This window comes from Lineus longissimus, chromosome 1 (assembly GCF_910592395.1).
Source record: "Lineus longissimus chromosome 1, tnLinLong1.2, whole genome shotgun sequence".
Lineage (NCBI taxonomy): Eukaryota > Metazoa > Nemertea > Pilidiophora > Heteronemertea > Lineidae > Lineus > Lineus longissimus.
Window position 1 is genome coordinate 28,569,809 of NC_088308.1, and position 25,947 is coordinate 28,595,755.

Genomic DNA, 25,947 nt, shown 5'->3' on the forward strand with positions numbered 1-25,947 from the left:
ATCCCCTGTAGGTAACCAAGTACACTAACCTTTGACATTGTTTACTCAGCATCATTGCTTTAAGTGATTATCCAATTTCACCACTCCTTGGTGTAGGTTCGTTTCGCATCTTAGTACATCACTCTAACTTGTCTTTTACTCTGAAATTATCTGTTAAGTACAGCCATGTTCATCACTCGCCTATGTCTTGGGCATCCGCAACTTTTCCTCCAGTTCGTTGAATTGAAATGCCCCGTTGTCAAACCCTTGTCCCCGACCTTTGTTTTTGTTTCCCTTAAGGTCATCCGTTGGTATGACCTTGATCCCGACCTTGGTAGCGTGTTCAGTGGCATTACTCTCAGGTATCTTGTCGTCCAGTTCGTTACCTTGTGACAGCCGCCTCTCGTTAAGAACTGCGAACTTCTGTGCCTCAAGGGAGACTTTTCGTTTCATGTTCTGAAGTGTGCTACACTTACTTACGTCGCCATCATCAACGCAGACTTCTCCGTCATTTTGTTCGTCTCTTGGATTCGGCGGTGGGGACCCAGGCGCCATGTGTCTGTCAAAGGAACTCAGCTGGGCGTCGCTGACTTGCTCGGCGTCAGAGTCTGCACTGAAAGCCAGCTGAGCTGCCTGGACGTACTGCGGTGGCCCAAGGTATATGGGAAGGCCAAATTGGACTGCTTCCGGCGGTAGGCCAGCAACCTTACCTTCTATATGACCAGAGTAAGAATTCCCTTCGCTCCCCTTACCCTTTTCCCCTTGCTGATTCGGTGTCGGCATAAAGACGGGGATCAGCACGAGATTAGGTGTCTTGTCTTGCTTTATTTTTCTTATATACCTCATGGCAGTCGCTTTAACCCACTCCTCTTGCTCCGGTAGCTCTTGAGAGCAACCAAAGGCATCACCAGCTTTTACAGATTGGCCAATACTCGGTGGTATTTCCAGCAAGGCACATATGATCAACAGGGCATCAATTACGACACGTGATTCTAACCCCACGGCTGTCTCCAAGTCATTTGTCTTGTAAGCATTTGCTTTGGCAGCTTTATACTTCATATTGTCCCTTTGCAAGGCCACAACATGTACAATTAACATCCCCGCCGCACAAGCCACGGAAAACACTGACAGTGCTAGGCAGAATATGATCTGTAGCCTGCTCTTACTGCGCGCACTCACGACCCCTAGGCTCCCAGCGCATATGAATATAGCACCGCACCACACTCCCATGGCGAAACCACTATTCCATATTTCGTTCACGATGGATGGTATCCCAATTAGGAAGGATAGAATGCCCACTGCTATCTGCATGCCGCCCCATCTTGTCGCCCAGTAGTCGTCGTATGACCAGTAGATCTGGGTCTGGCCAGGAGACACGGGAGCAACCTTTACGTTATGTCTCTTTAGCATGATGACCGTATGTCTTGCTTGGCAATAGTCACCTCTTTGAATTGAGCCATCATTTATTCTTAGACCTTTAAAGAAAAAGAAATACATGTTTTGAACATGTGGGCATCATATCATCATCAGTAAATTGATAGGCCATTAGTCATCATTGAGCTTGTCCTCGACAAGACACTTTATTGAATAAACCAAACATCGCAATACCCGGCATCAGGCATTTTTCAACTGGTCCCTGTTAACGATTCATTATGAAACAATAACTTAAGCCCTACCTCACTCTCCTGCTGCACTGGTGTCTTACATTGTCCCCTTCAATTCCCGATGTCATCCACAAACGATTCACCAACAGTAATATAAATTTAATCCAACTGGTGTTGTGTCTTCCTCTCTTTCTATTAAACTACACCCCATACCTAAAGCTCAGTGCAGACATGTGTCCAAATTAATCTCACCAACGACGCAGATACTAGTATCATTATAGGCGTATACCGAGCACATGTTCCAATCAATCTTTCAATGGTACTTGATTCACATTTCGTACCATTTCAATTTATCTCTCGACGTCTAGTGCTTCCTTTCCTACTAATAATTTGATCATTATTGTTGTCGATAGAAAAGTGGAAAAACAAATTATCGTTACATCTCACATTTTAGATAAAGATGAATACAGGAAACGGGATTGGGCAAATGGGTGCGAGCGTTTCAAAAGCGGCAATACACAAAGGTGTTGTACCTACGTCAAAGGGTCTCTCGTTCTCCTGAACCCTTGGTCTCTCGTTCTCCTGAAGCCTTGGTCACTTGATCTCATCCGTAGAGAGCTCCATCGTCAGCACCAATGTGACATTGTAGACTTGGCCGTTTACCTTTGCTTGTTCATGTAGTCAGCGTATGGGTAACCTCATGACTTACTGTGTGCTGGTATTCCCGTACTGGCACCCACCACCCACCTCGACCGTAAAATATGACAAAACTACGGTACTGTTTGTTGCGCTTGGTCTGCTATTTCCTCATGTATTTACAGATTACATGGACACTGGCTGTCATATTCGGAAAGACAACACTATTATCAACGTAGAAGACCCGACCAGTTCCGTTGGGAACTACAGTTGCCTGAATGGTTTCTCGGGCAAGAGCTGTCACACAGTGGACATGGTGTGTCCTACGGCCACGTGCCCTGCTGGGGCCACGTGTCGTGATGACGTTGTGGCCCACCAGTGCGTTTGTCCAATTGGAAAGGCGGGACCTACATGCAAAAGTACGTACAGTCTTATGTCAGCCTGACCTGTTTTGGTCATCGTTTATTCTGATCTCTGTTTGCTCTCAAATCAACGTTTATCATTTGACTGCTGTGAACAGTATCCTTCTCATTGATAAGGTGATTTGTATCTAGGTTTCATCAGTACCTTTTTGGGAATGGTTAGGTAAAAAAAGGGCCACTTTAGTAAGCCGAAAATAAGATAATATTGTTCTTAGAGAAAATGCAAGACTGTCCAACTTTGATTCTGAACATCAGTTTCATTTCCCCAGCCATTGCCCAAGCGTACGACCTGTGCTTCAGAGGCTCAGAGAAGGATTCCTATGCCATGCTATCCCAGCCATTCGCCATGAAGACTGCCACCTTAACGATCAGCCTGGCAGTCCGCTTCTTCGAGGATAAGACCAGCGGAGGAATCTTCACTTTATACGGGAAAACGTAATTATTCTCTCTTCTTTCTGCATCTTTATCGAAAGTATGACCATGAATTTATTCATTCTATTCACACCCAAATAATGCCAACATGTCTTATCGACATCTTTCCAGGAAAGCCTCTCCATTTTCATAACCCTCATTGCTCATGAATATTTTACCCCAGCTTTAGGATTCACATTCAGTGTATGTTGAGAGGCCTAAAACTGGCGCAATTCATGTCATCATTATTTCCTCAAATTAAGATGCTGCATTGGTCTTACTTAAGTGGTTACTTTTCCAGATTCTGGCAAGACAAATCCGATGCCACCGAAATCATCCACATAGGCACTTCAGGTGTCAATGTCACCTTGGGTGGTGTCACAAAAACCCTGCCCTTCCCTCATGGTAGTGTTATTGCCAGTGGAAAATGGTTACGTATCACTGTCGAGGTAGATAAGGGGAGTGTCAATGTACGTCTGAAAATTATGGTCGACAACAAAAGTGCGGCTAATTTTTCCTTTACAAGTGACCTTCCAGCGTTGTAAGTACCAATAATCGCCAAATCACACCATAAATGCCATGTCGCCTTATATGACTAAATCCATCTCCAGCACTGAGCATAGAGATAATAAAGCTGATGCTTTGGTCTCCTCTTGTAATCGTTGTGGCTGCAGGCTGTTGCCTGCATTCACAAGTCAGTTTTTACAGATTCTTTCCCTCTATTTCCACTCTTGAGTAATGTTGTCTTAAAAGCCATCATGGCAATCAATGAACGAGTTGATATCAGTTTTAAGATAACGAATGCATTGGAGGGTAGTCGGTTTATCTTTGACAAATGTATAGCATTACTTTTGCTTCACGCTTTCAGTGGTTTGGTGGTACTGGGCAGCGAATTGGACATGGGTACGAAACAACCGAAAAAAGGGACAGGTTTCAATGGCTGCATCGCCGAAGTTGGGGCGTGGAATAGAACTATCACAGATCAGGAGATCCTTGACCTCAGTGCCAGCAAGACCGTAGTCGATGGACAGCTCCTCGGGTGGGCGGGCTATGAGCTGTACGGAGATGTAGCGTACACGCCGTCACCACCAATCAGGGGCCTGGTTTGCCCAGTTGGTACTGGAGGAGCCAACTGCGCAGATTCAGTCCCAGGTACATCCACTAGAATTATAAAATATAATCGAATCAACGTAATCTTGTGATTATTGACATGAATAATTCCTGATAGCTCTCAGGATTTCAGTCTCTCGCAGTTGCTTGTCCAGAAACGAATGCAAAAGAAAGAACAGTAGCACGTCTTCGACAGTGTTCATTGTAATGCCTATACATTTCTATTCTGTTTCAGACAAACGACCCCCACCTATAACTTGCCCGAAAGATGTCCACAAAGACCTTGGTGAGGGGTTCACCGGGGACTCGACTACCGTCACTTGGTCACCTGCCACTAGTACGGAAAAGTCATTAGCCACGAAATATAGTCATTCACCAGGTAAGCACATCCTTCGCCATGTTCTAGTTATTCCGCCCCAAAACCCAATGGCTTTATCGTGTGGTGTCATCAGGTGTCATTGGCAAAGTTTTTTCTGTTGACTTGCAGGTGCTACGATGACCTGGGGAAGACATACAGTGGTTTACGAAATGAAAGATGCGAGTAACAACTCTGCTTACTGCCGATTTCATGCGTACGTCCGTGGTAAGTCAAAATAACGATACCGGTAGTGAAGATGTGTTTTATTTCGTTAGTTAATGAACAGGTGATTGTTAGAACCAGAATCAGAAATTGTGTGAGGAATGCTGGGTTGCTGTCTTCATCTATGAGTAATGATTATTTCATGATTTTATCAGTGACCTCCGTAATACAATCAAAATAATCACTTTACTAAAAGTGATTAATTGATGGTGACTGTGGTGTTGTTATCTTTAACGACATTATCAACTCTTGTCTTTCGGCCTGGCAGATTGAAACTTGTGCTTGTTTGGCATATATCGTCTTCTACAGAATGTCAGATCTCCTTACTTCGAGCAGGAGTTAGTTATGACAATCATAGCTTTTCTCTTACACTACAGTCCAGCAGTGCTCTACACTGAAAGATCCGAAGGGTGGAAATCAGACTTGCGAAACAGAGGGGTCCTACACAATCTGCAGTCCAAGTTGCAACTCACCGAACAGAACATGTGTACCTACTCCTAAATTCTACACTTGCGGCCCGTCGGGGCAGTGGAACTATCAGGATAAATTCTTGAGCATGAGATACCCTACTTGCAGCGCCCGTAAGTCATGCTGATTCAAAGTCAATGCATTTGCTGTTTAATGTCACAATATATAAACTGACACAGCTGAAAAACTATTTAACAATGTTTTTCGATGACCTTAATGTCTGTCTGGTATGTTGTCATTTAAAACAGAACATGGCTGCTACAAAAGTTCCCGTCTTACGTAGGCATATACGTGATGATTTCAACAAGCTTGGAATGACCATAATTTGTCACGCCTTCTTAGTTGATACTGCCGCTATACGACTCCGCACGTTTTCCAATCTTCTTGTCACTCTGAAAAACTGAATAATATACCAGGTCAGTATGCTACATGTATGATACATTCAGTGCATCATTTCGTCTATACGTATTATCAAGAATTGGTAACACTAAGTCTTTAAAAACTCTGCTTATACTCTCCTTCAGCTACGACCTTGCCTGTGAACTACACACTGCGCTTCAAGTTTGTCTATCCAGGTCTCTCAAATTCGGTGACTCCAGAAAAATTGGCTGATGCTGTAAGAAGTGTATTCAACACTTCCACTACCGGCATCAACGACATTTGGAAGCCATCACCATGTCCATCAGAAACAACTTGTAAAATCACAGCCACTTGTCCAGCGCCTTCCACCAAGAGTGATTGTTCTGTGCTCATCGTCTCGTCTCCTGTACAGTAAGCAAAACTGATACTTCCTCCTTCATCTTATTATTTCGCAAGATAGTTTTGGAACAGTTCTCATAAAGCCTCGCAACAAACTGACTATCATAAACCAAGAAAATTTGTGTGAATGACCAATGGCCAATGTCTGGACCAGTTTCTTCATCCTAGGTCTCTATGCTGAGGTTTAGAAGTTGATGTACACAACTCCTCTTATACGCTGTGAAAACTCATTGCATTTCTGACCCGTTTGTGGCCTGTTATAAATACCGATGAAACATTTTGTGTCAAATTCGGTTTTGAGTTGCGTCAAGCAAGCATCTAACTACGTTTCAGGGCATCGGTAAATTCGTCGAGTAATGGAAGAAGAAGGAAGCGAGCAGCGAATACCATTGATGTCGTCCTCAGAGATTATGCGACCAATAAGAAGTTCAATAAGTTGGTGAGTAAAAACTTGATACAATAAACCACGTACCTGATACATTGTCCTTTAAAGTGACCCGTATACACCCTTCTCCGTATGCAGATGGTCGGGGGGGGAGAGGGTGATACCTGTTCTTTCACCAAATAGTGTGCAATTGTGTATCTCTTGGTGATTATAACATAATTCAGATTAAATTGATCCTATCTGCTATTTCAGCCTCTTGCACCATCTGAGATTGATCCGAAACAGACCCTAGTCATCCTCGAGCCAATATGTGAGCGGCTCTACCAAGCAGTGGGCGATACCTGCGGTAAGTGTTCAAAAGGAATCTTCCGAGAAGCGTTCGCGAGAAGTTGATGTATTATCAGGTCTACGATTTAAACAAAGCTGTTTTAACTCGTGAGAAGATCGAAATACGAACATGGTCCCAATCGGAGACATTCTTGAACTCTAACGACTATTGCAGAGCAAGTTACCATCTGCGAACCCCTGAGCCCGAGGACGATCTGCTCTACAATCATAGCAAATAGAAACTCGGACCAATCTTATATCAACTCAGCGCAACGGATGGCAATGTACCATCCACGGCCTGAAATCCCAAAAACCTTATCCTGCTAAGTTGGGTGAACCCACTGGTATAATGCCATGGACACAGACCACAGGTGCCGGAGTACGAAACATCCGACCAGAGAAAAGAAAATGATATGGATCGCCATTTCTTACTATATTTCTAAATTTGCAATGCTTTCTGTTTCCAGTCATCTGTGGCCCAGGTTATTTCTACCAAGAGACCACAAAGACATGTGAGAGATGTCCCAATGGAGAGTACCAGCCTGACTCTGGGCAGACTGAGTGTATACAGTGTACGGGTCAAGGCCAGTCAACTAAACTCCCAGGTTCATATGAAGAATCAGACTGTAAAGGTACGGTCTCCGCCTTGGCCTTTATCTTGAACACGCTCAACCACCTCTCGGCGTCAGTGTCATTACGCCCTTTAAAAGGACCACATGATTCATGAATTCATCTGCGATTTTAACCTGAACAGCTTGGAAAATACTTTCGATTTAACACATCATCTTACATGTGGTTACTTCACAAGGCCTAACGTAGACGTATGTGTCCAGTATTCGTTCTGTCTGACAGCGAATGAATTGTGAGACTCTAGTGTTCTCTTCTAGATCTATGTTTCATATTGCACGAGATTATCATTTTACCATTGTTTACTTCAGTAACCTGCGGACCAGGAACCTTCTTGTCCACCAATAAAACTATGTGCATCCCATGCCCGAAGAATAAATACCAACCACTAAATGACACGACCGTATGTATCTCATGTGCTGCTGATCACATCACCAGGAACACAGGCTCCAAGTCTAAATCACAGTGCATCGGTGAGTGAATCGTATATTTCACGGATCAATTATGAAAAACGAAATATAACCAAAGAGCGAATTAGACTTGTGGTGTCCGCTAAAACTGCTGAAATCTGTCATTTTCATTTTTGAATACTATTTTGTGCATATTTCTTGATTTAAGTCTCAAGACAACTGGAGAGAGTTCGCTTATCTAAATGTTGAAGGCAGCCGTCGGAGGGCTTTGCCTGGCTCCACTACGTGACAGTATTTTGTTCCTTACAAGTTTTTATCAACTTGAAACGTAGGATGAAAACGCAACTAGGGATAAGTCTGCCTTCAACATGATTCATACTATCTATGTATTCTCATCACAGAGGATTGTCCATCAGGCCAAGGTCTAAACGCCACAGACGCATGTGTCACTTGCTTAAAAGGGACGTACCGAACTAAAGGGGACACATTGGAGTGCCAACCTTGCCCGGCCAACTTCACCACAGAGTTAACTGGGTCCACCTCAAAGGACAACTGCAGTGTTGGTGAGTAAGATATCGCGTGAATATCTTATTTTACGAGTGATTTTAGGCTGTTGTGTTTCTTAATAAAGTGAGATTTGCAGATCTACTAATAATGTTGCGGTGTTTCTGACTCATTTGTGTGCGATATAGTCGAACCGGTTTTATGGACGATGTAAAGGAATGGACGGGAAAAAGGACCGGAGATATGCTGATCTTTCCCCTCCTTAGCATTATGTCTTTGGTATCACCATGCTTATATACCATTTTAAACACTTTCAGGCGACTGTAGCGCCGGGAGCTACAGAGATAAGCTCACTGTGGTGGAGAAATGCATCCCCTGTCCGAACGGCCAGTATCAGTCGGACAAGTGGCAGCTTGAATGCAAGAAATGCCCACCGGGGAATGACACTGGCGGTAAAAATGGGTCGACGGCAGCCACAGACTGCATCAGTAAGTTCATGGGAATGTGCTCGATTGTTGAATGATTATATTGATTTACTGGCCTTTTGCAAAGCAGTCTCCCTTTAAGCGTGCAGGTGCTAGTCTTTCCCGAAACAGGCTCTTCTTTAGCAAGCGTTATATGTAGTCAAATGGTTGCCATATGTTGATATCCTTGCTGAAGCATTTTCACAGACTCTTTAGTGTGATCAGACACATAGTGAGATATACATTTGATAGAACAACTACATGTATCATGAGCAGCAAATGTGTCCCTAGTAATCCATCAACACATCATTTTGCCGTTTTCTTTCAAGCTTTGAACAAATGTACTACGGGTGCGATAAAGTGTTCGGCCAACGCCAAATGTGTTTACAACGACCAGTCTACTGTGACGACTTGTGTTTGCAAGGCAGCTTACAGTGGTAATGGATTCACATGTAAACGTAAGTTCTCCAACAACGAAATGGCATTATGAGAATTCGATTGTCAAAGAACGTAGATATCATTCGTGACAGGCCAATGATGACAATTACTGTAAATGCCTCAAGTGTGTCAGTCACGATCAGTTATATTTTTACAGGTGATGTTTTCCTATCGATCCCATCTCTGGATGGTCCATGCGTTAACTGGTAAACTGTGTCCATGTGCACCTTAACCAAATCAATGCTTGAATTCGTTTGGTTACCTTCATTTGTGTAGCACCTAATGTCGTTATCTTCTCTCTAGACCTGTGTGATGATGCATACTGTAAGAATGGCGGTACCTGTAAACCGGATGGTGTCAAGGCGGTGTGTGAGTGTGCTGAAGACTACGAGGGCGATACCTGTCAGACTAGAAAGTGTAAGTGTGGGTGGATGAACTTCAGAGTTAGTGAAGAGGGACTTGATTTGCAATCCTCAACACGTCAAGAGGACTAGACGAGCACTATAACATGCGACACGTGATTGTTTTTATTTCCTTTCCCTATATTTGCTTCACGTTTTCCAATATGATTTTGCAGAACTGTGTTTTACGTTGTTGCTTTGATATTGTTGATACTGGTGATGCCGTTATTTATGTGATACTGTTCCCAAGGACAATAGCACTACCGTTATCCCAATTCATGTCTCGTACATTACATGAATTGCCCTCATGGCATGTGGTTGTGTACCTTCGTGTTAGCAATCGGAGGTAGTCCGGCCACATTCTGTCCTCATTTGCCTCCAATGAAGCTGCAGTGTCCGTGTTTCCTCCACATTCCATGTAGAAAAGGATAGAAAATTTGATTTCATCTCCTTCCAGTCCCAAAGACAACTGACAAGCTTCCGCTGATCTTTGGTATCATAGGAGTTCTCGTCTTCATCATATTGGTGGTCCTGCTGGCTGTCTGGATCTGTTACTGTCTCAAGTAAGGACTGTTTGGTCATAGGGGTCGTTAAAACAGATTAGGAGTCTTGGAATCTGATACAAGCAAAGTGTTTTTATCCTCTTTTAATGATTCTGGATTCAATTTACTTAGGAGGCGATCATCACATAATAATGAAGCCGATCTCCCCAACCAGTAGTGAAACGCAGTTCATCATATAATGACCAAACCGAAACACAAGTCATATATTCTGACAGATGTAAAGTTGACACATATCAAGAGGACACTAGTTACGGTAGTCGGAGATCCGAGGAGTCTGTACTTTTCTTTCCTTTCACTTCAGGAAACGAGCGGAGAAGAAGCCGCCATCGGTAGATCAAGACGAACATGACGGAATTGGCGCCTATCTTAACCCATTGTACGATGACAAGCGATCTATAGCCGCGACACCATTTGCCTCGCAACAGTTTTCTTCGGGGACCATGCGAAGCTTCTTCGCTCCCTCCTACACTCCTTTCAATGATGACACAAGCTCAATGGTCGGAGGAGGTGTTGCACCCTCTGTCATATCCGCCTCTGGATCGATAGCTGTGTTCGCGCCACATGATCGCTGTAAGTGTAGCAGATGTATGTACATGTGGCATCTTACCTTAACGTGAAGTAACAAATTCATGGTTGCATTGCTGTTGGCTACCACACAGTTGATACTTTGGCAAAGCTCCGTGTCCTCAGTGGTTTTCATCAGAAAGCTATTCTGCAGTGCTAAGTCCTACTTGAGAAACGGCACTCTCTACATCGTTGTTATCATTTCTTATTTCAGACTCTACCAGAGGAATACCCGAGTAAGTGAGTCGTCTACAGTTTGAGGGAGGGGCTTTCATTGTCTCTTCAAATTTATTTTTGCTGTTGATGTGTCCATCTGTGCTTACGATATAGCCTTCAATGCCTATCCTTGGGCCCTATTCATATTGTCCTTTGCTTCCGGGGTAGTTTTATTCAGAGATGGAAGGCACGGGTGACAAATACGCTAAAAGGAAAGTAGGCCAGCATGGCTTTACCGACTTCACCCCAACCAGCTATGGTGGGTGTGAGCAAAGCCATTTTCGCACATATTCATTAAATCATTGTTTTATCTTCTTCAAGTGGAGGTCAGATGACCATGGGTAGGAGCCCCAAAGCGCTGCACTTTGATGACGACACCAGTGATCTATTTGATCCAAACGCGGAGCCATTAAAGTTAGAGTAAGGTAAGTCGGGCAGTGAATCTAGTTTCTTTACTTGTAAATACATGCTTTCTTTTAGCTGTCGGTTTTAAGTCGTACTTTGTGTATGCTGCTCATGTAATATAACATTACCTTGTCCTCTCTAATCAAACGCTTCCTTCTGACTTGCTTTATCTGAAGCTTTACCTAGGATATGAGACAAGGATTAAGAATCAAACTTGGCGTGAATTTCGTCTGATCATAAGTTATCACAATGCATTCTTAGACACCAGTGTTCACAGTGTATAATGCACTGTGCGCCGTTTTGGCGTCGGCAGTTATTGTTAGGTATGTTTGAGGTGTTGTGGAATAGAAACTGATATCTAACTTAGTTTCACCAAACACCTTTCACAGTGGAGTTGTCATTCGCCCCTAAACCTCTACGAGGCGCCTCGGTTTTTGTATACATTGAGCTCCAATCTCTCGGTGTCTGGTGAGAAAACCAATACCTCCTCCAGTTCGATATCAATTCCTTATAACATACGTCAGGTACCGAAACAAATGAAGCGCGTGCATTGCCTTATAAAATAAATACAGAGCAAATTATTTCATTTCAGCACTTTTCTACTTCTATGGTAATATATATTGGGCATGATCTCTTCCTTGGAAGGTTCTCTTTTCTTTGGTGACAGACATTATCTTCAATGCGGTGTCTCCTTTCACTTATTCACAAAGCTTGCATACATCATGTACATGTACATACTATCACAAAACAAAGTACAAGGCGGCACATTTGTAATCATCACAAAGCATTCCACCGGCAATAATTTACATGTAATACAAAGCAAAGTGACCAAAAGAGGATATGTTGTGTACATTGACATGTGTTTCGCATCCCCTAAACGGTAAAAAGTGAGAAAGCTCTATCTTTTCGAGGTAACCGTATTATCGTTACAGCCTGTTCTTGAATTGGGTGGATGCCATCTAACTGCGGTGTGCGATGCCATCTAACTGCGGTGTGCGATGCCGTCTAACTGCGGTGTGCGATGCCGTCTAACTGCGGTGTGCGATGCCATCTAACTGCGGTGTGCGATGCCATCTAACTGCGGTGTGCGATGCCATCTAACTGCGGTGTGCGATGCCATCTAACTGCGGTGTGCGATGCCATCTAACTGCGGTGTGCGATGTCGTCTAACTGCGGTGTGCGATGCTATGTAACTGCTTTTTGTGTCTAGCACGAAACCTCAAGGTTGCTGGGACTTGCTTGGAATATAGATTCTGAAAGATTTAGCGCTATATATAGTCATTCCTTTATCCTGGTTTGGTTATGTTCTTGTCGGAATTACATGTATTACCAATAAAGCAGAATCGTGTAATGGACGTGTCTTTACTGCTTGAGCACAATCGGGATAAATTATCGGCTTGAAGTCTGCTGCACCTGTAATGGCCGAAGGGCAGAAGTAATAGTGACCATTGACAAAATCATTCTTCGTGTTGACGTGTCGTAATGCTGGCAGCGCAAAACATTGGAACTAGCAGCCAAATCTTGTATGGTTATTCTTGAGTAGCAGATATAATGTTGTAATATGCGGTGCCTGTCTCTATATATTCCAGTTTGATGCAAGATAACGTTTCAGTCGGCGGAAGCAGTTGGGTGGCTTGAGAGGAAGGGAGCAAAGGCTAGCTTGTTCTTCATGTCTACTCCAAGCGACGAGTTCGATTGGCCAGTTCATATCACTTGTTTTGATGATTGACTAAAGATTATATGCACTTGACTTTGATATCATCATTTTGTGTAAATAAATGCATATTAATGCAGGTAAAGTTATATATTTGAGCAGCTCATCTCATGAGTATCTGCTGAAAGGTTCCTGGATAGAACCGGGTCGAAGTGTGGAGCGATAACCTCCATGTTAAGTTGATATCAGACATTAAGCTTTATTCCGTCCGTCTTGTTTTGAGGTCATCGCCTACAGTAAGGTCCATATTGATAAAGTGGTCGGCACGCGGACTGATGTATGAAGTCAAAGACTCATAACTGCGAATGCACGAGATGTCTGATCGTACATTGTGATGTACATTCTTGGGGTGGGGTGGGGTGGGGTGGGGTTGGGTGGGGTTAGGTGGGGTGCCCTATGTATGGGTCCATATATCACAGAGTAGGAGAACGTTCCGTCTACTCCAGAATAAACCGGTTCAAGTGATGTGAAGAATTATAATGATATATGTTAAATAACGAATTGTTTGTATACAGACACATTTTATATGTTAAATGTAGATTTGATACCAAAATCAATTCAATGTTTTATGTAAACACACTGTAAAATAAAATCATTTTGAATAAATCATATCGGATGCAAATTTTCAGCTCAGGTTATTTTAAAGAACGGACGCTAGGTCAATGTGGGAGAGATGAAGCATTCTCACCTCGATCTTGATCCTGATGTAGAGGATGAAAGTCATGGTTGGTAACACAGTGGCATCAGCTGCTTTGCATAATAATGCATGTATATAAACCCTTGACCACCACATGCGATGACAGGGTCTGCGATGCCATGCGTAATCAACGTCCACTTCGTGCGTAACGCTGTCAACCTTTTTCAAAAGTTGAGTCATTTCCGTGGGGGATGAGATTGGTAGAAGCTTATGTCCCATATAATTGTCTGACACAGTTGGCCAGTTATTTTACTTGGTATGTTCATGATTTCCAATGCAAATTTAGCCATAAATTGTATGAGATCGCTCGTGTGGCTATGATTTATTTGATAGGTGTCTAATCCAAGTTCGACTATGTTATCATATTTTGTCCTGTCGGCAGCAAAATCTTCTATACATGCATTTTGTAATAAATCAAACGTTTCGTCGCATTCTCGAAGTTATGTATGAGAAATAGAACTTTCGCTCAATCAACACGGATGAGATATTTGACATTTTAGCTGTTTAAATGACTTTGTCACCAAACACAATATAGCGATAGACTCGCTCCATGCACTCAGTTTTGATAGGTCTGGCTCGTGATTAAAGTTGCCAAAGCACTAGCATATTATCTTCAACGAATGTTAGAGAAACTGACTGAACTCGTCCTGCTCAAGGCAGTTGAAGTCCGATGCATTTTTCTTATTGGCAGAATCGGACAAAGCATGAATAAGAACGAACCATTTGAAACGAATTACTGACAACTATGTCCCCGTCCAAGCCATTTGGATTTTTTGCGAGCAGTACCATTTTTCGTGAAATGGACTATATGTCTCATTAACCCATATTTCGTATCCTACACGTATCTGTTATGAACAGACCTACCTAGTGGGGTGTCCAGAGTAGATGCAATAATGTCATTCATCTGTACATTAACTGTGAATAACCACGGCAAGTAAAAGATGTCAACTTTACAATATTTCTGTCCACCATTGATAAGTAACTGTTAGCCAATGAGACCAACGTGTAGTTGTATGGGTGAGTATTGCACGAGTTATAGTTATGACAGCCTAAAGTTTATACAGCAGAGTCTTTTGCTTCGGCGACGGATATGACCGCTGAAACATTTGTCACCTTCTCAGTCGCGCCTGGTGGTGTCTTTATATCGAGGCTATGTACCTGTTCTTCTGCGGGCTCGTTGTGGCTGGCTTCTTGGACTTGTACGACCGTGGCCTTGTTTTCTGGATTTTTGTCCTGCATCTCATCAGCTAGACCATCAAGGTCATCATCATCCGACTCCTCCTCGCAGCACCCTACGATACACATCCGGTAGAACTGGAGTATAATCGTGAAGATATTCTTGGAGACGAAGAAGAGTAATGTGTTGCTGAACTCCTTGAAGCTTATCATGATGTAGAGCCTCACGACTAAAAAAGGGATGTCCTGGAGGAACAAGGTCATGACGAGGGCAGAGACCTCGACTTTATCACACCGGCGCTCCTCATTGTCATCGATCGTCGGGGAGATGGAGGTCTTTCTGTGGCTGAGGAGCATGTGGCTGTGCTGCTTATTCTCAGGTGTGAAAAACGCCATCCGCGATCTACGGGCGCCTGACGACGCCAACAGAAATATAAACTGAATCAAACTAACAGTCCAGACTGCGAGCACAGCTATGAAGACGGCTTTGTCTTCCATGACGGCCGGTATGTCGTACACGTCTAGCAACTCGATGATGTCAGCTCCCAGGGCGATATAGACCAGTAGGATCTGTGAGAGACGGTCGCGGGTGATCTTACCCCTTGGTAGGATCCAACGGACGGGGATGAGGAGGAGGATGAACGTTTGTTGTAGTATCTTCACCCACATATCGCTCTCGAGTAACAGAGGGATGTTAAACTGAAAGAAGAGATAGAACACTGTGTTGATGGTTTAATAGACTTAAATTCATTGCTGGGTTGAAAGGTAATAATAGAATGGCATAACCAATTTGCTATATAATCCCGTATGCTTAAACCATACAAATCAATATTTCTTAGTTCTCCAAGCTGATACAGGAAAGAGCAATAGTCCAAATGTGTTGTTTCCGTTCGCCAGGTCTTTTTGTTTTTAAAACCATTTGGGCTTGAAGAAAGATATGTTGATTGTCATGCTGATATATACAATTACGAAGCAATATTTAACATATTTAGTTGAGGCAGAAACATAAACATAAAGCCCCTTCTTACCCCGGCCAAGCTCGCGAGTCCTTCCGCCTTCGATTCGTCGTCGGTTCTGTTAGTGGCATCTTTCAGTTGATGATAGCGCTCAAAACGGTGCAACTCCAACAACCATATGGGAGGCACGGCCGCGATCAAGAAGGTTAGGAAACTAGTAGAAGCCCTGTGGAAATGAAGTGGAATGGATCAGTTTCATTTTTAATGCCGGAGAAGATTGTTTGTGGATGGTCACGGTGGACAGGTAGAGATTTGTGACACTACAAAATGTTCTCATAAAGTTGTTGATCTTTACTTACCACATTTGTTAATACGTTAAAGCGACAATGTCATGTTTATGATAAAAAAATATCCATACTTAGGATCGAACGTTGATGAGGAACTTGTTAACACATTTCGCTAAGGCATTGCTTGCAGGTTAATTTTACCCAAAATATGAGCACTGCATACGATGGCAAAGTGCACCATGGCGGTTTGCAGTTTTTGCATTCGATCGGAAATATCGAAATTGTCGCCACGTTCCCAATGTGGTGGAATCCAACTGAGTAAAGTCAAGCTGAGTCAACTGAGTAAAGGCGTACTGTGGTTGAGCGTGTGGACTTACCATTTGAATTCTTGACCTTTCCTCTTGGCGATGGTAAAAACAGTGTCAATGATCAGGAATATGACCAGCAGCATGAGATACCAGTAGACTTCTCCTTTGACTGTAGCCACCCTCCACACAGACATGAAGATGTGGATCAGGAAGAAGAATCTGGAAAAGAGCGTCTTCAAGATGTTGAAGCTCACGTTGTTTTGGTCGCATTTACCCATTGTCTAATGTTACTGCTAACGGTCTCGCGATTCTCTATAAAAATACAGTTTTCTCCGATTCCGTCAGAACATCATTTGGTTCATCAAAAGTGAAAGGTGGTCAAACTACGCACCAGGTTCGGCAGCGAACGTATCCTGAACTGGTTGACAAGCGCGTTGGAGTCTAGGAGTTTCTCTGTGGAACTATTCGCTTCGATTGCCTTACGAGAACATAATGATCTCGACGTTGGTATATATATCTTTTTTTTTACTCTCGCATGTCAAAAATAATAGATCACATCATTGTCACGATCTTACGCTTGGTCAACTGAATTGATCCATTTGGCAAAACTTATTGAAAACCCATTAACCCACGGTTAATAAATGTTTTTTTACAGATGTGTTGTTGTGACATTTCTGGCGTTTGGAGGATATGCAAGGCCGTAGCTTTGAAAGGCGTGTCTGACATAGATATTAATAGAGTGGATTATATGAATAATTTCCGAGAAGAGTCGAATCAAATACGAGGAAATGCTCAAGTTTGCATTGATATAAACCAGAAGTAAACTCTCCTGATCGTTTACGGTGATATCTTTGGACGATTGGTCGGATTGGGTAATTTTGAAAATATGTTGGAAGAATAACCAGAAAGGAAGTACGAACCTTAACAAAGAAATTCGAGAAATTGATAGAATTGCACATGCGTGTATGACAACAACAATAAAAGCCAACTTTCTTGTTGTGTCAAGTCTATACACAATGACTCACAGGTTTTCTAAATCGCTGGCATCAGTAGTGATTCTATTCAGCTACGAGTTGGTAAAGTTCGAATTCAGAGGTTTTCTTCAAGATAGTAATGATAATGATAATGATATTAATAAGAATAATATATGACGTACATGAATGAATAGATAACAACAAAACAACAAAATATGAAGAGAAAAATGTAGTCGTGGATTCACGGGGAATCGAAACTGTGACTCCAGCATTCTAACCGTTGAGCCACCAGTCAGTTACAGAATCGCTCGCAGGTTTTTCTGAATCGCTCAGCCGGCACGCTCATACCAGACTCAGTTTTCAAATATTTAGCTGAACACAGTTTTCACGGTTATTCGCTGAAGTGTGATATAAGTGTCAGACGTAATTCACTTTTTGAAACTCGTCCATATGTTATCGAGATAGACTTGGTGTCCCCTGTCCACGCTCGGCTAAACAAAACACGATAACTACACTTAAACCTCTTCTTTATCTCTATCCATTTCCCTGAGACTGACCCCATTTCGGACTGACACTTTGAAAAGAAGCAAAGAGCTGTGTCGATACTCGTCGCGAATTCGATATCAATGACACGGACATATCTGGACACATTTAAAACTGCAAATTGTGTGGCTGTTTATTCTAATAGATTGTCCTTTTTCGCGTCAACGCATTTCTCAGCGTATACATGTGCATGTGTGAGTGTGTTCATGTGTGAATTCGTAGAGTGTTTGGAACCTTTTGTCAATATTTGGGGCCTATTTGTGTAAAGCCATACATCCGACACACACATAGGCATTTACACTCCATACCCGGGGTTGCCCACTTTATGACTTCCACTGAAACACGACCTAAAAGTAAAAGTAATCATGTTGATGATGTGCGCTCTCCTCTTGCTGGGCAAACTGATGCTTGCTTCATCAGGTAAGTCGAAACTTTCAGTCCTTTCAGAGTTGTTGAAGTTGCGAGATCGGTATATGAACGAATCGTAAACTGTTCTTCACGGACGTTCGTTTCTATCACCAAAGAAGTTATAAAGTGCCTCCATGCTGTCCCATAGCGCATTTTTCGCCAGACGGTACCACATGTACGACCATTCTGACAGCTGGGTGCTGCATGTTTTGCCCTTTGGACTTCGCAATGACATAGGACATACTGTAACTATAAAAACAGAATTGATTTCTAAATGAAGCTGTCTTGTGAGTGCTTTCGTCAGCGACTATGGGTTATCAACTTCCCTGCAGCATGCTTGGCTTTCATGTCCTCGACCTTAGGCGGCCCGGGTGTATTTTTGAACCACATTGTGTCCATCCCATAGTTTGTTTCTTTATTTACCTGCGGTCAGCGGAAACAGCGCAAACAGCGGCACCCAATACCAAGCCAACGATCAATGCCAAGACCGTTGACGCGGAATACATCAGCGATGAACACACCCTGCGTCAGAAACTCTTTGCCAACTATGACCCAGACATGCCACCCTTCAAAAGTGCGAACGACAACCTTACTCTTCAGTTCGAAATCGTAACGCTAAAAGTGGCTGATTTGGTGAGTTGGTTCATAACATCAGTGAGCTCTGTTTGCAAAGTGAGGCCATGCAACTCCAAGATACAAGTTGCTGTCTCTGTCGAAGTTCATGGCATTGATGACTTACATGACTGGTCTATCAACTTTTCCATGATGCACTTGGTGTATATACTAATCTGATGTAAATTTTTTTTTAAAGTATGGTAGGAGAAGAACGCCCACGCGATCACAACTCTTGAGTTGCATGACTTGATCACATTAATTTTTGTTGCGGATTCGATAAACCGCGTAATCACAGGGTGACGGCGTGACGGGTGACTGATATTCCCTTCCAAATTTGAAACAAATAACCAGTGTATGTAGCGCCTTTTCATTACTTAATTCAGTTATTCTTACATATATCACTCCAATTTCAGGATGAGACCAAGCAAACGTTTACCGTAGATGGGTGGGTCAAGATGGTGAGTTGTACATATATTAAAGGGACTTGGTAGAATTAGACAGGTCCCGTGTTCCTGGTCTAGTGATAGGCTGTAGAGGTTTGAAAGCCTGGCAAGGTACACTGATATTGACACCAACTGACATGCTATAACCTGCTGCTGGACTAGACTGTAACGAAGCTATAGCCAAAGATCACGTTCATTCTGATCGCTGTCGTCTTACCGTGTCTCGTTTATAGACACGTCTCTTTTCCTTGCATTTAGCCATGAAAAACCTCAGTCCTAAAGCGAGAATCATCTTTTTGATTCTTCAGGGTTGGGTGGACGTCCGCCTGGCATGGAACGCTACAGAGAGCAAGGTCAACCAGATCCACGTCTCGCCGAAGAAACTATGGATTCCTGACATATCTCTCTTCAATAAGTAAGTATCATAACAAAAGGTGACGCGAGTCCATGATGGTCCAGGGATAGTCACATCAACAAAGTACTGTTCAGTATGTTTAAAGACGGTTACCAACACTGACGTCGTTTTCTCAACCATCTTTATGGTCCTTGTATGTTTGAGGAGTACTAAAATGACACCTTGTCAACCACTCGTTCTCCTACGCTACATAACGTAACGTAGAACGTTTTTGCCAATCTCGTGGGTTGAAGAGAAAATATTTAACCCGTTTGTTGGACTCCTGGCTTTTCTTCGCACTGGTGTAACGATTTGAGTGTTCCGAGTGTTTCCCCTCATTGTTCAAGGAAAGATTGATTGACTGGTTTATTTCTCAGTACTTCCCCCTTTTGAAAATCATGGTCTCTCTAGCGGCTGTTGTATGGAAACACTGAAATACGACCAAGAACATTACACCGGGAATGGTTTCTAGTATACAATCATTGTATGGTTTTCATCCTTGATTAAATATTAGCGGAGACGGCAACTACTCCCCTCACAGCCTTGAACACCCTGCGTTAGTCTTCCCGACTGGCTATGTACTCTTCGTTCCGATGGCGAGACATGTTTCCCATTGTGAGATGGACATCAAGAGGTTTCCTTTCGATAAACAGTTCTGCCACCTCACCTTCGGATCGTGGACCCATGATGCGCACAAGGTAGGCTTTTCTCGAATATTTCAACATAACCTAGTCTCAATGAGGTCGGACCTTAAGGAATCTCTTACGTGCATGAATACTCTGATGAATGCAGGACCATGCTGCGTTCGCAAATACTGCTCTCGACCTCGGGCGCCAATATAAGCTACTTAATGTTCGGTGTCTTCAAATTATAATGAGTGGATATAGAGGCTTGCCATTTGGACCGGTGCTTTGGAACCATATTAGTTTCGTATCTTGCAGACTCACATCACTCTGTATATCTCTGTATACTTCTTGCTGACATTTTAGTCCTTTTTATGAGACTATACGCTGTGGCACAATGACCAAATGATGTACGAGCGCACGTTGCAGATTGCATCTGGCTCTTTAGTGAGTATAGACATCTGACGATATAAGCTTACTCTACGATTCCTTTCTTCACAGCTAAATGTAATCCCTTTCAAAGGAAGGGATTTCACCGTGGATACTTCATATATGATGCACCACACGGAGTGGGAACTTTCGAAATCTAACGGCACCAAGAGTCTGCGGTACTACGCCTGCTGCCCAGAGACGCCCTATGCCGATGTGACATTTATCTTCGAGTTCGACCGCAAGTCCGGCTTCTTCGCACATGTGTTTATTAGTCCGGCGGTGGTGTTAGCTATCCTGATTCCGTTCATGTTTACCATGAATCATGAGTATGGAGAGAAGACCACTTTGGGTAAGAAACTACAGTCTGTTTCTACGCCTTCATCTATGTCTGTTCGATGCGTGGCTGACGCGACAAGTGTCTTTCGGAATGAAGGGATACCAGTATCCCAACTGTCTGATTTAAGATTTGGTCTAATCATTGACAATCAGATACGCACGACATGTTCTACTTCCTTTTGTGTTCTATTTCAGGGGCTGGCATCATGATCTGTCTGGTGCTTATGATCCTAATTATGGAGAACATGTTCCCCTCGGCTATGATAGGTACCCCTCTTCTCAGTAAGTTTCAGAAGGGAGATCCCAATCCGATAGTAGCATGGCTAAACTTAGCTTCTAAAATAATTCCTTCAAAGCAGTGATTTAATTGTTTGACGATTCTGTAGCCGTTTCTTATATGGCATATTCAATGTCGTGGAGGTCATAAGGTGCCAAGGTGTTTTGTCGACAAGTGCAACCTCAAGGAATTCTTCCGTCAAGTGCATTTCAGATTATTGGCAGCATGAATGATGTTAGTGCATTGTTTACACCGCCACTTGATATCAGTATGTGTCAAACCCAAAGTGTGGTAATCGTAGCTTGATTTAAAAGTACCAGTATGCACACGTTGGTCCGAATGTTGTTAAAAATTAACTTGATAATTCATAGCTGATTGCTGTAGTTATCGCTGACTGCCGCTATTTTGGACATTGGAAATCAGTAGTTGTTATACAATATTAATCGTATTTCCAGCCCAGTACTATGCAGGATCCTTCGTTCTGGTTGCGATATCTATCGTCTTGAATATCTGCACGAACAAGATGATGCGGACTCGCACACGGGCTTATCCCAATAAGGGAGTGTCGTGGGTATGTGATATAAACGATTTGTTTAGCTACATCTTCGCCTCGTGAACTGTGAGTGAACTATCTTCGTCAAGTCCACTGTGCAACATTGAGTGAAGATCCGCCTGACGCGGACAGTACAAGGAAATTATTGTTAAGGCCACAATTGACGATTGTGGAGGATGTCACCAAGGTCTGTCTTGGCGCAGACGAGTCGAAGCACATGCTCCTCACACCATAGTGATTGCAGATCGATTTGGCCGTGAATTCTTAGGTGAAAACACGTGTTCGTCCAAGACATACAAGCCTGCCAAGCTAACATATCATTGAGATTCGTTAATTTCTTCTTTTCAGTTCTTTATCGACTTGATGGGGAAGTTCCTCTGTCTGAACAAGGATGCATACCGCCAGACAGCAGAGGAAGATATGCCGAGAAGCTTCGAGACGGAACTAGGTGATGATATGGATACCCCTAGGGTCCAAACCATTGGCAAGATGAAGCCTGCTCAGCTGGAGTGGATGATGATAGGGGTGGTCCTAGACCGGTTATTCTTCCTCATATTCCTCATTCTTGTTAGCATTGTTACCATTGCTATGCTGAATAATTAACCAAGCAAAGCGAATAGATTGGGATTTCGTGAATCTTTTCAAAACATTTGATTACGCACGCCGGCATATTTTCCTGTGAGATCTAGATAACGCTGTACATTTGTATTGAGTGGAAACAGCGCCAAAAAATGTAACGGCCCTTACTCATATACTAGGCCTCTGTGAAACAGACACGCCAAAACCGGCTAAATAGCGCCTACAGTATTCTAACTTACTGTTGTTTTAGTATTGTAAGAGTTTCACGTCCGAATCGATAGTAAATTGATCACTAATAGATTGCGACTATGACGCCCTGTACAACATGTTTATACATGAACATGTAGATCAATATCAGATTGCATGAAAGATACCTTTATTCGCAAACAATTTAAACCTACGCGGATCCTTCTTCGGGTTAAAGCAAACTGCTTATGCGATTACAAGAATGTACAAAGAAACAAAGAAACAAATATAAACAATACAAATACAAAGAATAGAGAAAAGTGAGAGGTAGAGGAAGGCGATTAGGCTAAGACCCTGTTAATGTTAAAAAGGTTATCACTTCCAAAATGTCGTATGGCTAACCCTTACCAAAACCGAAGCATTTTCCAGTGACTCTTCAATCAAGCCGAATGGGGGATTTGTCGAGATTCTGCGAGCCAGTCATTCCTTCATTCTGGTTTTAGTTGTGGTTGTATATGTATATTGTATACTAGTACATGCTAAATAAATATATCTAACTTTTTAACTTTGCGTTTACGTAAATCTTTGTCCATGCCACGTCGGATTCAAATCATGCTAAATAAATATATACTGTAGTTAACTTTTTAACTTTGTGTTTATTTTAAATCTTTGCCCATGGCACATCGGTCGGATTCAAAATAGGTAGAACCAGTAAAGCACCATTATTGACATTAGTGACGCCGTGAGTCGGGAGGCCACCAATCCGAAACCTCCATTCAAAATGGCGAACATCCGAACTGGTGCACCACTTCCGTCATATATTTTCATTGGGAATGCGTAGACAGTGGCGCCGGCTGGTGGTACTCTACTGAGATTGGCGACCATCTCGAAGCCCACTCTGTTTTTCTCTCCGAGTAAGTACCTGCAAATGTGTAAATCACAGTTTAGGAGACGATATGGTGGGTCTACTGACTCCCATCGGACCCATACTTATATACATATACGTATATCGAGCATTAGGAGAAAGACCCTCGGTCGGACCGCAAACTAACCAACAATGAAGTGTTAACATGCCTGCCTTTCAGGCGATTATAACGGGCAGTTCTGCTCCAAACATGAATGTTTAAACAACTCTCTGGTTGCATCAAGTTGACCCTATTATATCAGCTTTTCACCGCACCTGTGCACGGGGAGTGTTTTTGTGTGTGTCTTCTCAAACGAAACGGTATCGGTACCAATACCAATAATGTATCTCTGCTCCACCAGCCATTTCGTTGCCTCCAGGCTGAAACCGGGAGAGTGTAATTCAGAAACTATGTTCCATTGGTCGGTTCCAAGAAACGCTTTCTTGTCCATCCAATACTTCTCCCAGCCCGAGTTGCAAAAGACGAATGCTCTGTAGGAAGTGAGAATAGATATTTGAAGCCTGTTCCGAATCAAAACTCTCAAACTTTAAAATTATTGCACAACTGACTTTTAACGCAATGAAACGCAACGTATTACGACCCTAAGTCATACGAAATATATATTTTCCCAACATCTTCTTTGCTTCTTGTTAGAGCTTGGAAATGGTCCTCCTAAAACCCGTTCTTTTGTTGTATAAAATAGCTTTATATAAATCACCAAACCGGGGGGGGGGGGGGGGGGGGGCATGTAAACCACGTAAACCATGTAACGACGCCTCATTGGCACCTCAAGCCAGAACCTACCTGTTCGGAATTCTCCCGTACGTCTCTTCATACTTAAGAACATCTTCCAGCAACAACTCTGCATCCTTGTCCATTTTTGCCTTTTCACTGATATCGATCACGACACCGGGGCCAATGAGGTCTTGGTCAGGAATCTGATGGACACGGCTTTTGCCGCCGACGTGGGATGGCGCGTCAATGTGGGTGGCAGTGTGCTCCGAAAGGAGAATTGTGTTGAGCTCCACACTGGAAAACACGTATGGTGTGATTCTTCAACACTGATATCAGTTTGGCTTCTGTTTGTTTTTGCATAATCGTTGGCAGAATTGCTTATAAATTGCTGGTGAACTACAACAAGTCACGCACGGATATGCTGACTTTGCCGACAATGCTTTCACATATCGCATAGGATTCGAATTTCATGCAGTATTTTATCAGCGCCCAATAGTAAAGACTCGGCAGAGCATGGTGAGACCCTATCAAAAAAGCATGTGGTCGAGACTTACTTAACATTATTCAAGAGTTTGTAAGGGCCTCTCACATTGATGGTGAAGTTGTACGGTGTGTGGCCTGGGTAACTCGGCATCTTCCCATTGTCGATCAGTGCATGGGTCATGTCGATCATGTGCCGCCTGGCGGGGGCAGTAGTAACAAGGACTGGCAGCAGCGCCAACAGCAGTAGGGGAACCATATTGTGATGTTTGGAGGGCTGAAAACAAGTTACTGCTTGCAGTTTCTGTGATGAATGCAAACCTTTCATGTGTTGCCATACTCGGATGGCGTTATAACACAATGTTCAAGCCTATGTTTGACAAGCCGTGGGTTTATTCTAGTGCATGACCTGCATGTACGTACATTGCCCGTAGTCGCAAATGCCGAAGTAGTAATTGAAGATGCTAGTGCACGAGCTAGATGCTAGTGTCTTTCTATTTGAGAAAGAGTGAAACCAATACAGTGGGGGCCAATGGAAAATGTATGAAGATAACTAAGTTCAATGCATCACACTGGCTTACTGTCCTTGGCAATATGTATTCACGCTCCTGGAAAAGACTAGTAGGCCTACGCATAATCAAAGGCCAACTCGACCTCTTCTTGCACTAGGTTATATCTCTCTGTTCCTCGACCGGCTACATTTTACGAGCTTAATGCCAACTAACAGTAGTATCGGCCTTGAACACTGCGACTTCAGGTGTCAGCAAGAGGACTCCTCTTTAATACTTGAGAAAAACCTGTTAAAGCTTCTCAATGCACTCGATCTGTCCACACTTACCTTATCACGTGAATCAACGAGCCGCTTCCTCATAGAAAGAGCGAGACGGAAGGCCACATTTCAGGCACTGGCATTTCCGCTTGGTGTTAATTGTCTTTAAAATTATCTGATGAATAATCAGTTAATAATTGATAATCACTGAACCAATTTCACCAGATCGAGCTTGTATGGTCTTCAATCTCGACATTGTTTCAAATTATGCGCTTGCCGGCGAT

The 25,947-nt window shown here is 43.0% G+C and overlaps 4 protein-coding genes across 7 annotated transcripts in view; 2 read left to right on the forward strand and 2 right to left on the reverse strand.

Annotated features, from left to right (window-relative positions):
- LOC135496149 (uncharacterized) overlaps positions 1-13,339 on the forward strand; it is a 36,997-nt gene extending 23,658 nt beyond the window's left edge. The window contains exons 40-60 of one of the 3 annotated variants that reach the window (XM_064785308.1): positions 2,405-2,638; positions 2,911-3,076; positions 3,354-3,593; positions 3,921-4,204; positions 4,398-4,541; positions 4,650-4,745; positions 5,120-5,323; positions 5,735-5,981; positions 6,303-6,408; positions 6,607-6,700; positions 7,149-7,313; positions 7,620-7,781; positions 8,120-8,281; positions 8,540-8,710; positions 9,016-9,144; positions 9,428-9,541; positions 9,983-10,088; positions 10,390-10,658; positions 10,867-10,888; positions 11,190-11,293; positions 12,863-13,339. In XM_064785308.1, coding sequence (XP_064641378.1) covers positions 2,405-2,638; positions 2,911-3,076; positions 3,354-3,593; positions 3,921-4,204; positions 4,398-4,541; positions 4,650-4,745; positions 5,120-5,323; positions 5,735-5,981; positions 6,303-6,408; positions 6,607-6,700; positions 7,149-7,313; positions 7,620-7,781; positions 8,120-8,281; positions 8,540-8,710; positions 9,016-9,144; positions 9,428-9,541; positions 9,983-10,088; positions 10,390-10,658; positions 10,867-10,888; positions 11,190-11,292 — 3,218 coding nt within the window. In that variant the 3' untranslated portion in view covers position 11,293; positions 12,863-13,339. Of the gene's footprint in view, positions 1-2,404; positions 2,639-2,910; positions 3,077-3,353; positions 3,594-3,920; positions 4,205-4,397; positions 4,542-4,649; positions 4,746-5,100; positions 5,324-5,734; positions 5,982-6,302; positions 6,409-6,606; positions 6,701-7,148; positions 7,314-7,619; positions 7,782-8,119; positions 8,282-8,539; positions 8,711-9,015; positions 9,145-9,427; positions 9,542-9,982; positions 10,089-10,389; positions 10,659-10,866; positions 10,889-11,189; positions 11,294-12,862 lie in introns of those variants that run through there. The other 2 variants (XM_064785299.1, XR_010448622.1) reach the window with 2 other exon arrangements.
- A 166-nt stretch (positions 13,340-13,505) lies between these two features.
- On the reverse strand, positions 13,506-16,886 carry LOC135496167 (transmembrane protein 26-like). Of its 2 annotated transcripts, XM_064785331.1 has the most exons (4): positions 16,803-16,886; positions 16,481-16,630; positions 15,889-16,042; positions 13,506-15,559 (listed from the first exon to the last, which is right to left on the reverse strand). In XM_064785331.1, the coding sequence occupies exons 2-4, from the start codon at positions 16,603-16,605 to the stop codon at positions 14,741-14,743; spliced, it is 1,098 nt and encodes a 365-aa protein (XP_064641401.1). In that variant the 5' UTR covers positions 16,606-16,630; positions 16,803-16,886; the 3' UTR covers positions 13,506-14,740. The 2 variants fall into 2 exon arrangements, with proteins under 2 accessions (XP_064641401.1, XP_064641392.1); XM_064785322.1 differs by having other exon boundaries at positions 16,481-16,882.
- Positions 16,887-17,994: 1,108 nt separating this feature from the next.
- Positions 17,995-23,339, forward strand: LOC135496180 (neuronal acetylcholine receptor subunit alpha-5-like). The gene is made up of 9 exons (XM_064785345.1): positions 17,995-18,348; positions 18,770-18,969; positions 19,365-19,409; positions 19,703-19,809; positions 20,303-20,486; positions 20,913-21,192; positions 21,375-21,461; positions 21,912-22,027; positions 22,358-23,339. The coding sequence occupies exons 1-9, from the start codon at positions 18,294-18,296 to the stop codon at positions 22,610-22,612; spliced, it is 1,329 nt and encodes a 442-aa protein (XP_064641415.1). The 5' UTR covers positions 17,995-18,293; the 3' UTR covers positions 22,613-23,339.
- On the reverse strand, positions 22,948-25,791 carry LOC135496186 (isatin hydrolase-like). Its single transcript, XM_064785357.1, has 5 exons — positions 25,733-25,791; positions 24,969-25,171; positions 24,484-24,708; positions 23,955-24,170; positions 22,948-23,696 (listed from the first exon to the last, which is right to left on the reverse strand). The coding sequence occupies exons 1-5, from the start codon at positions 25,763-25,765 to the stop codon at positions 23,468-23,470; spliced, it is 906 nt and encodes a 301-aa protein (XP_064641427.1). The 5' UTR covers positions 25,766-25,791; the 3' UTR covers positions 22,948-23,467.
- Positions 25,792-25,947: the final 156 nt, after the last annotated feature.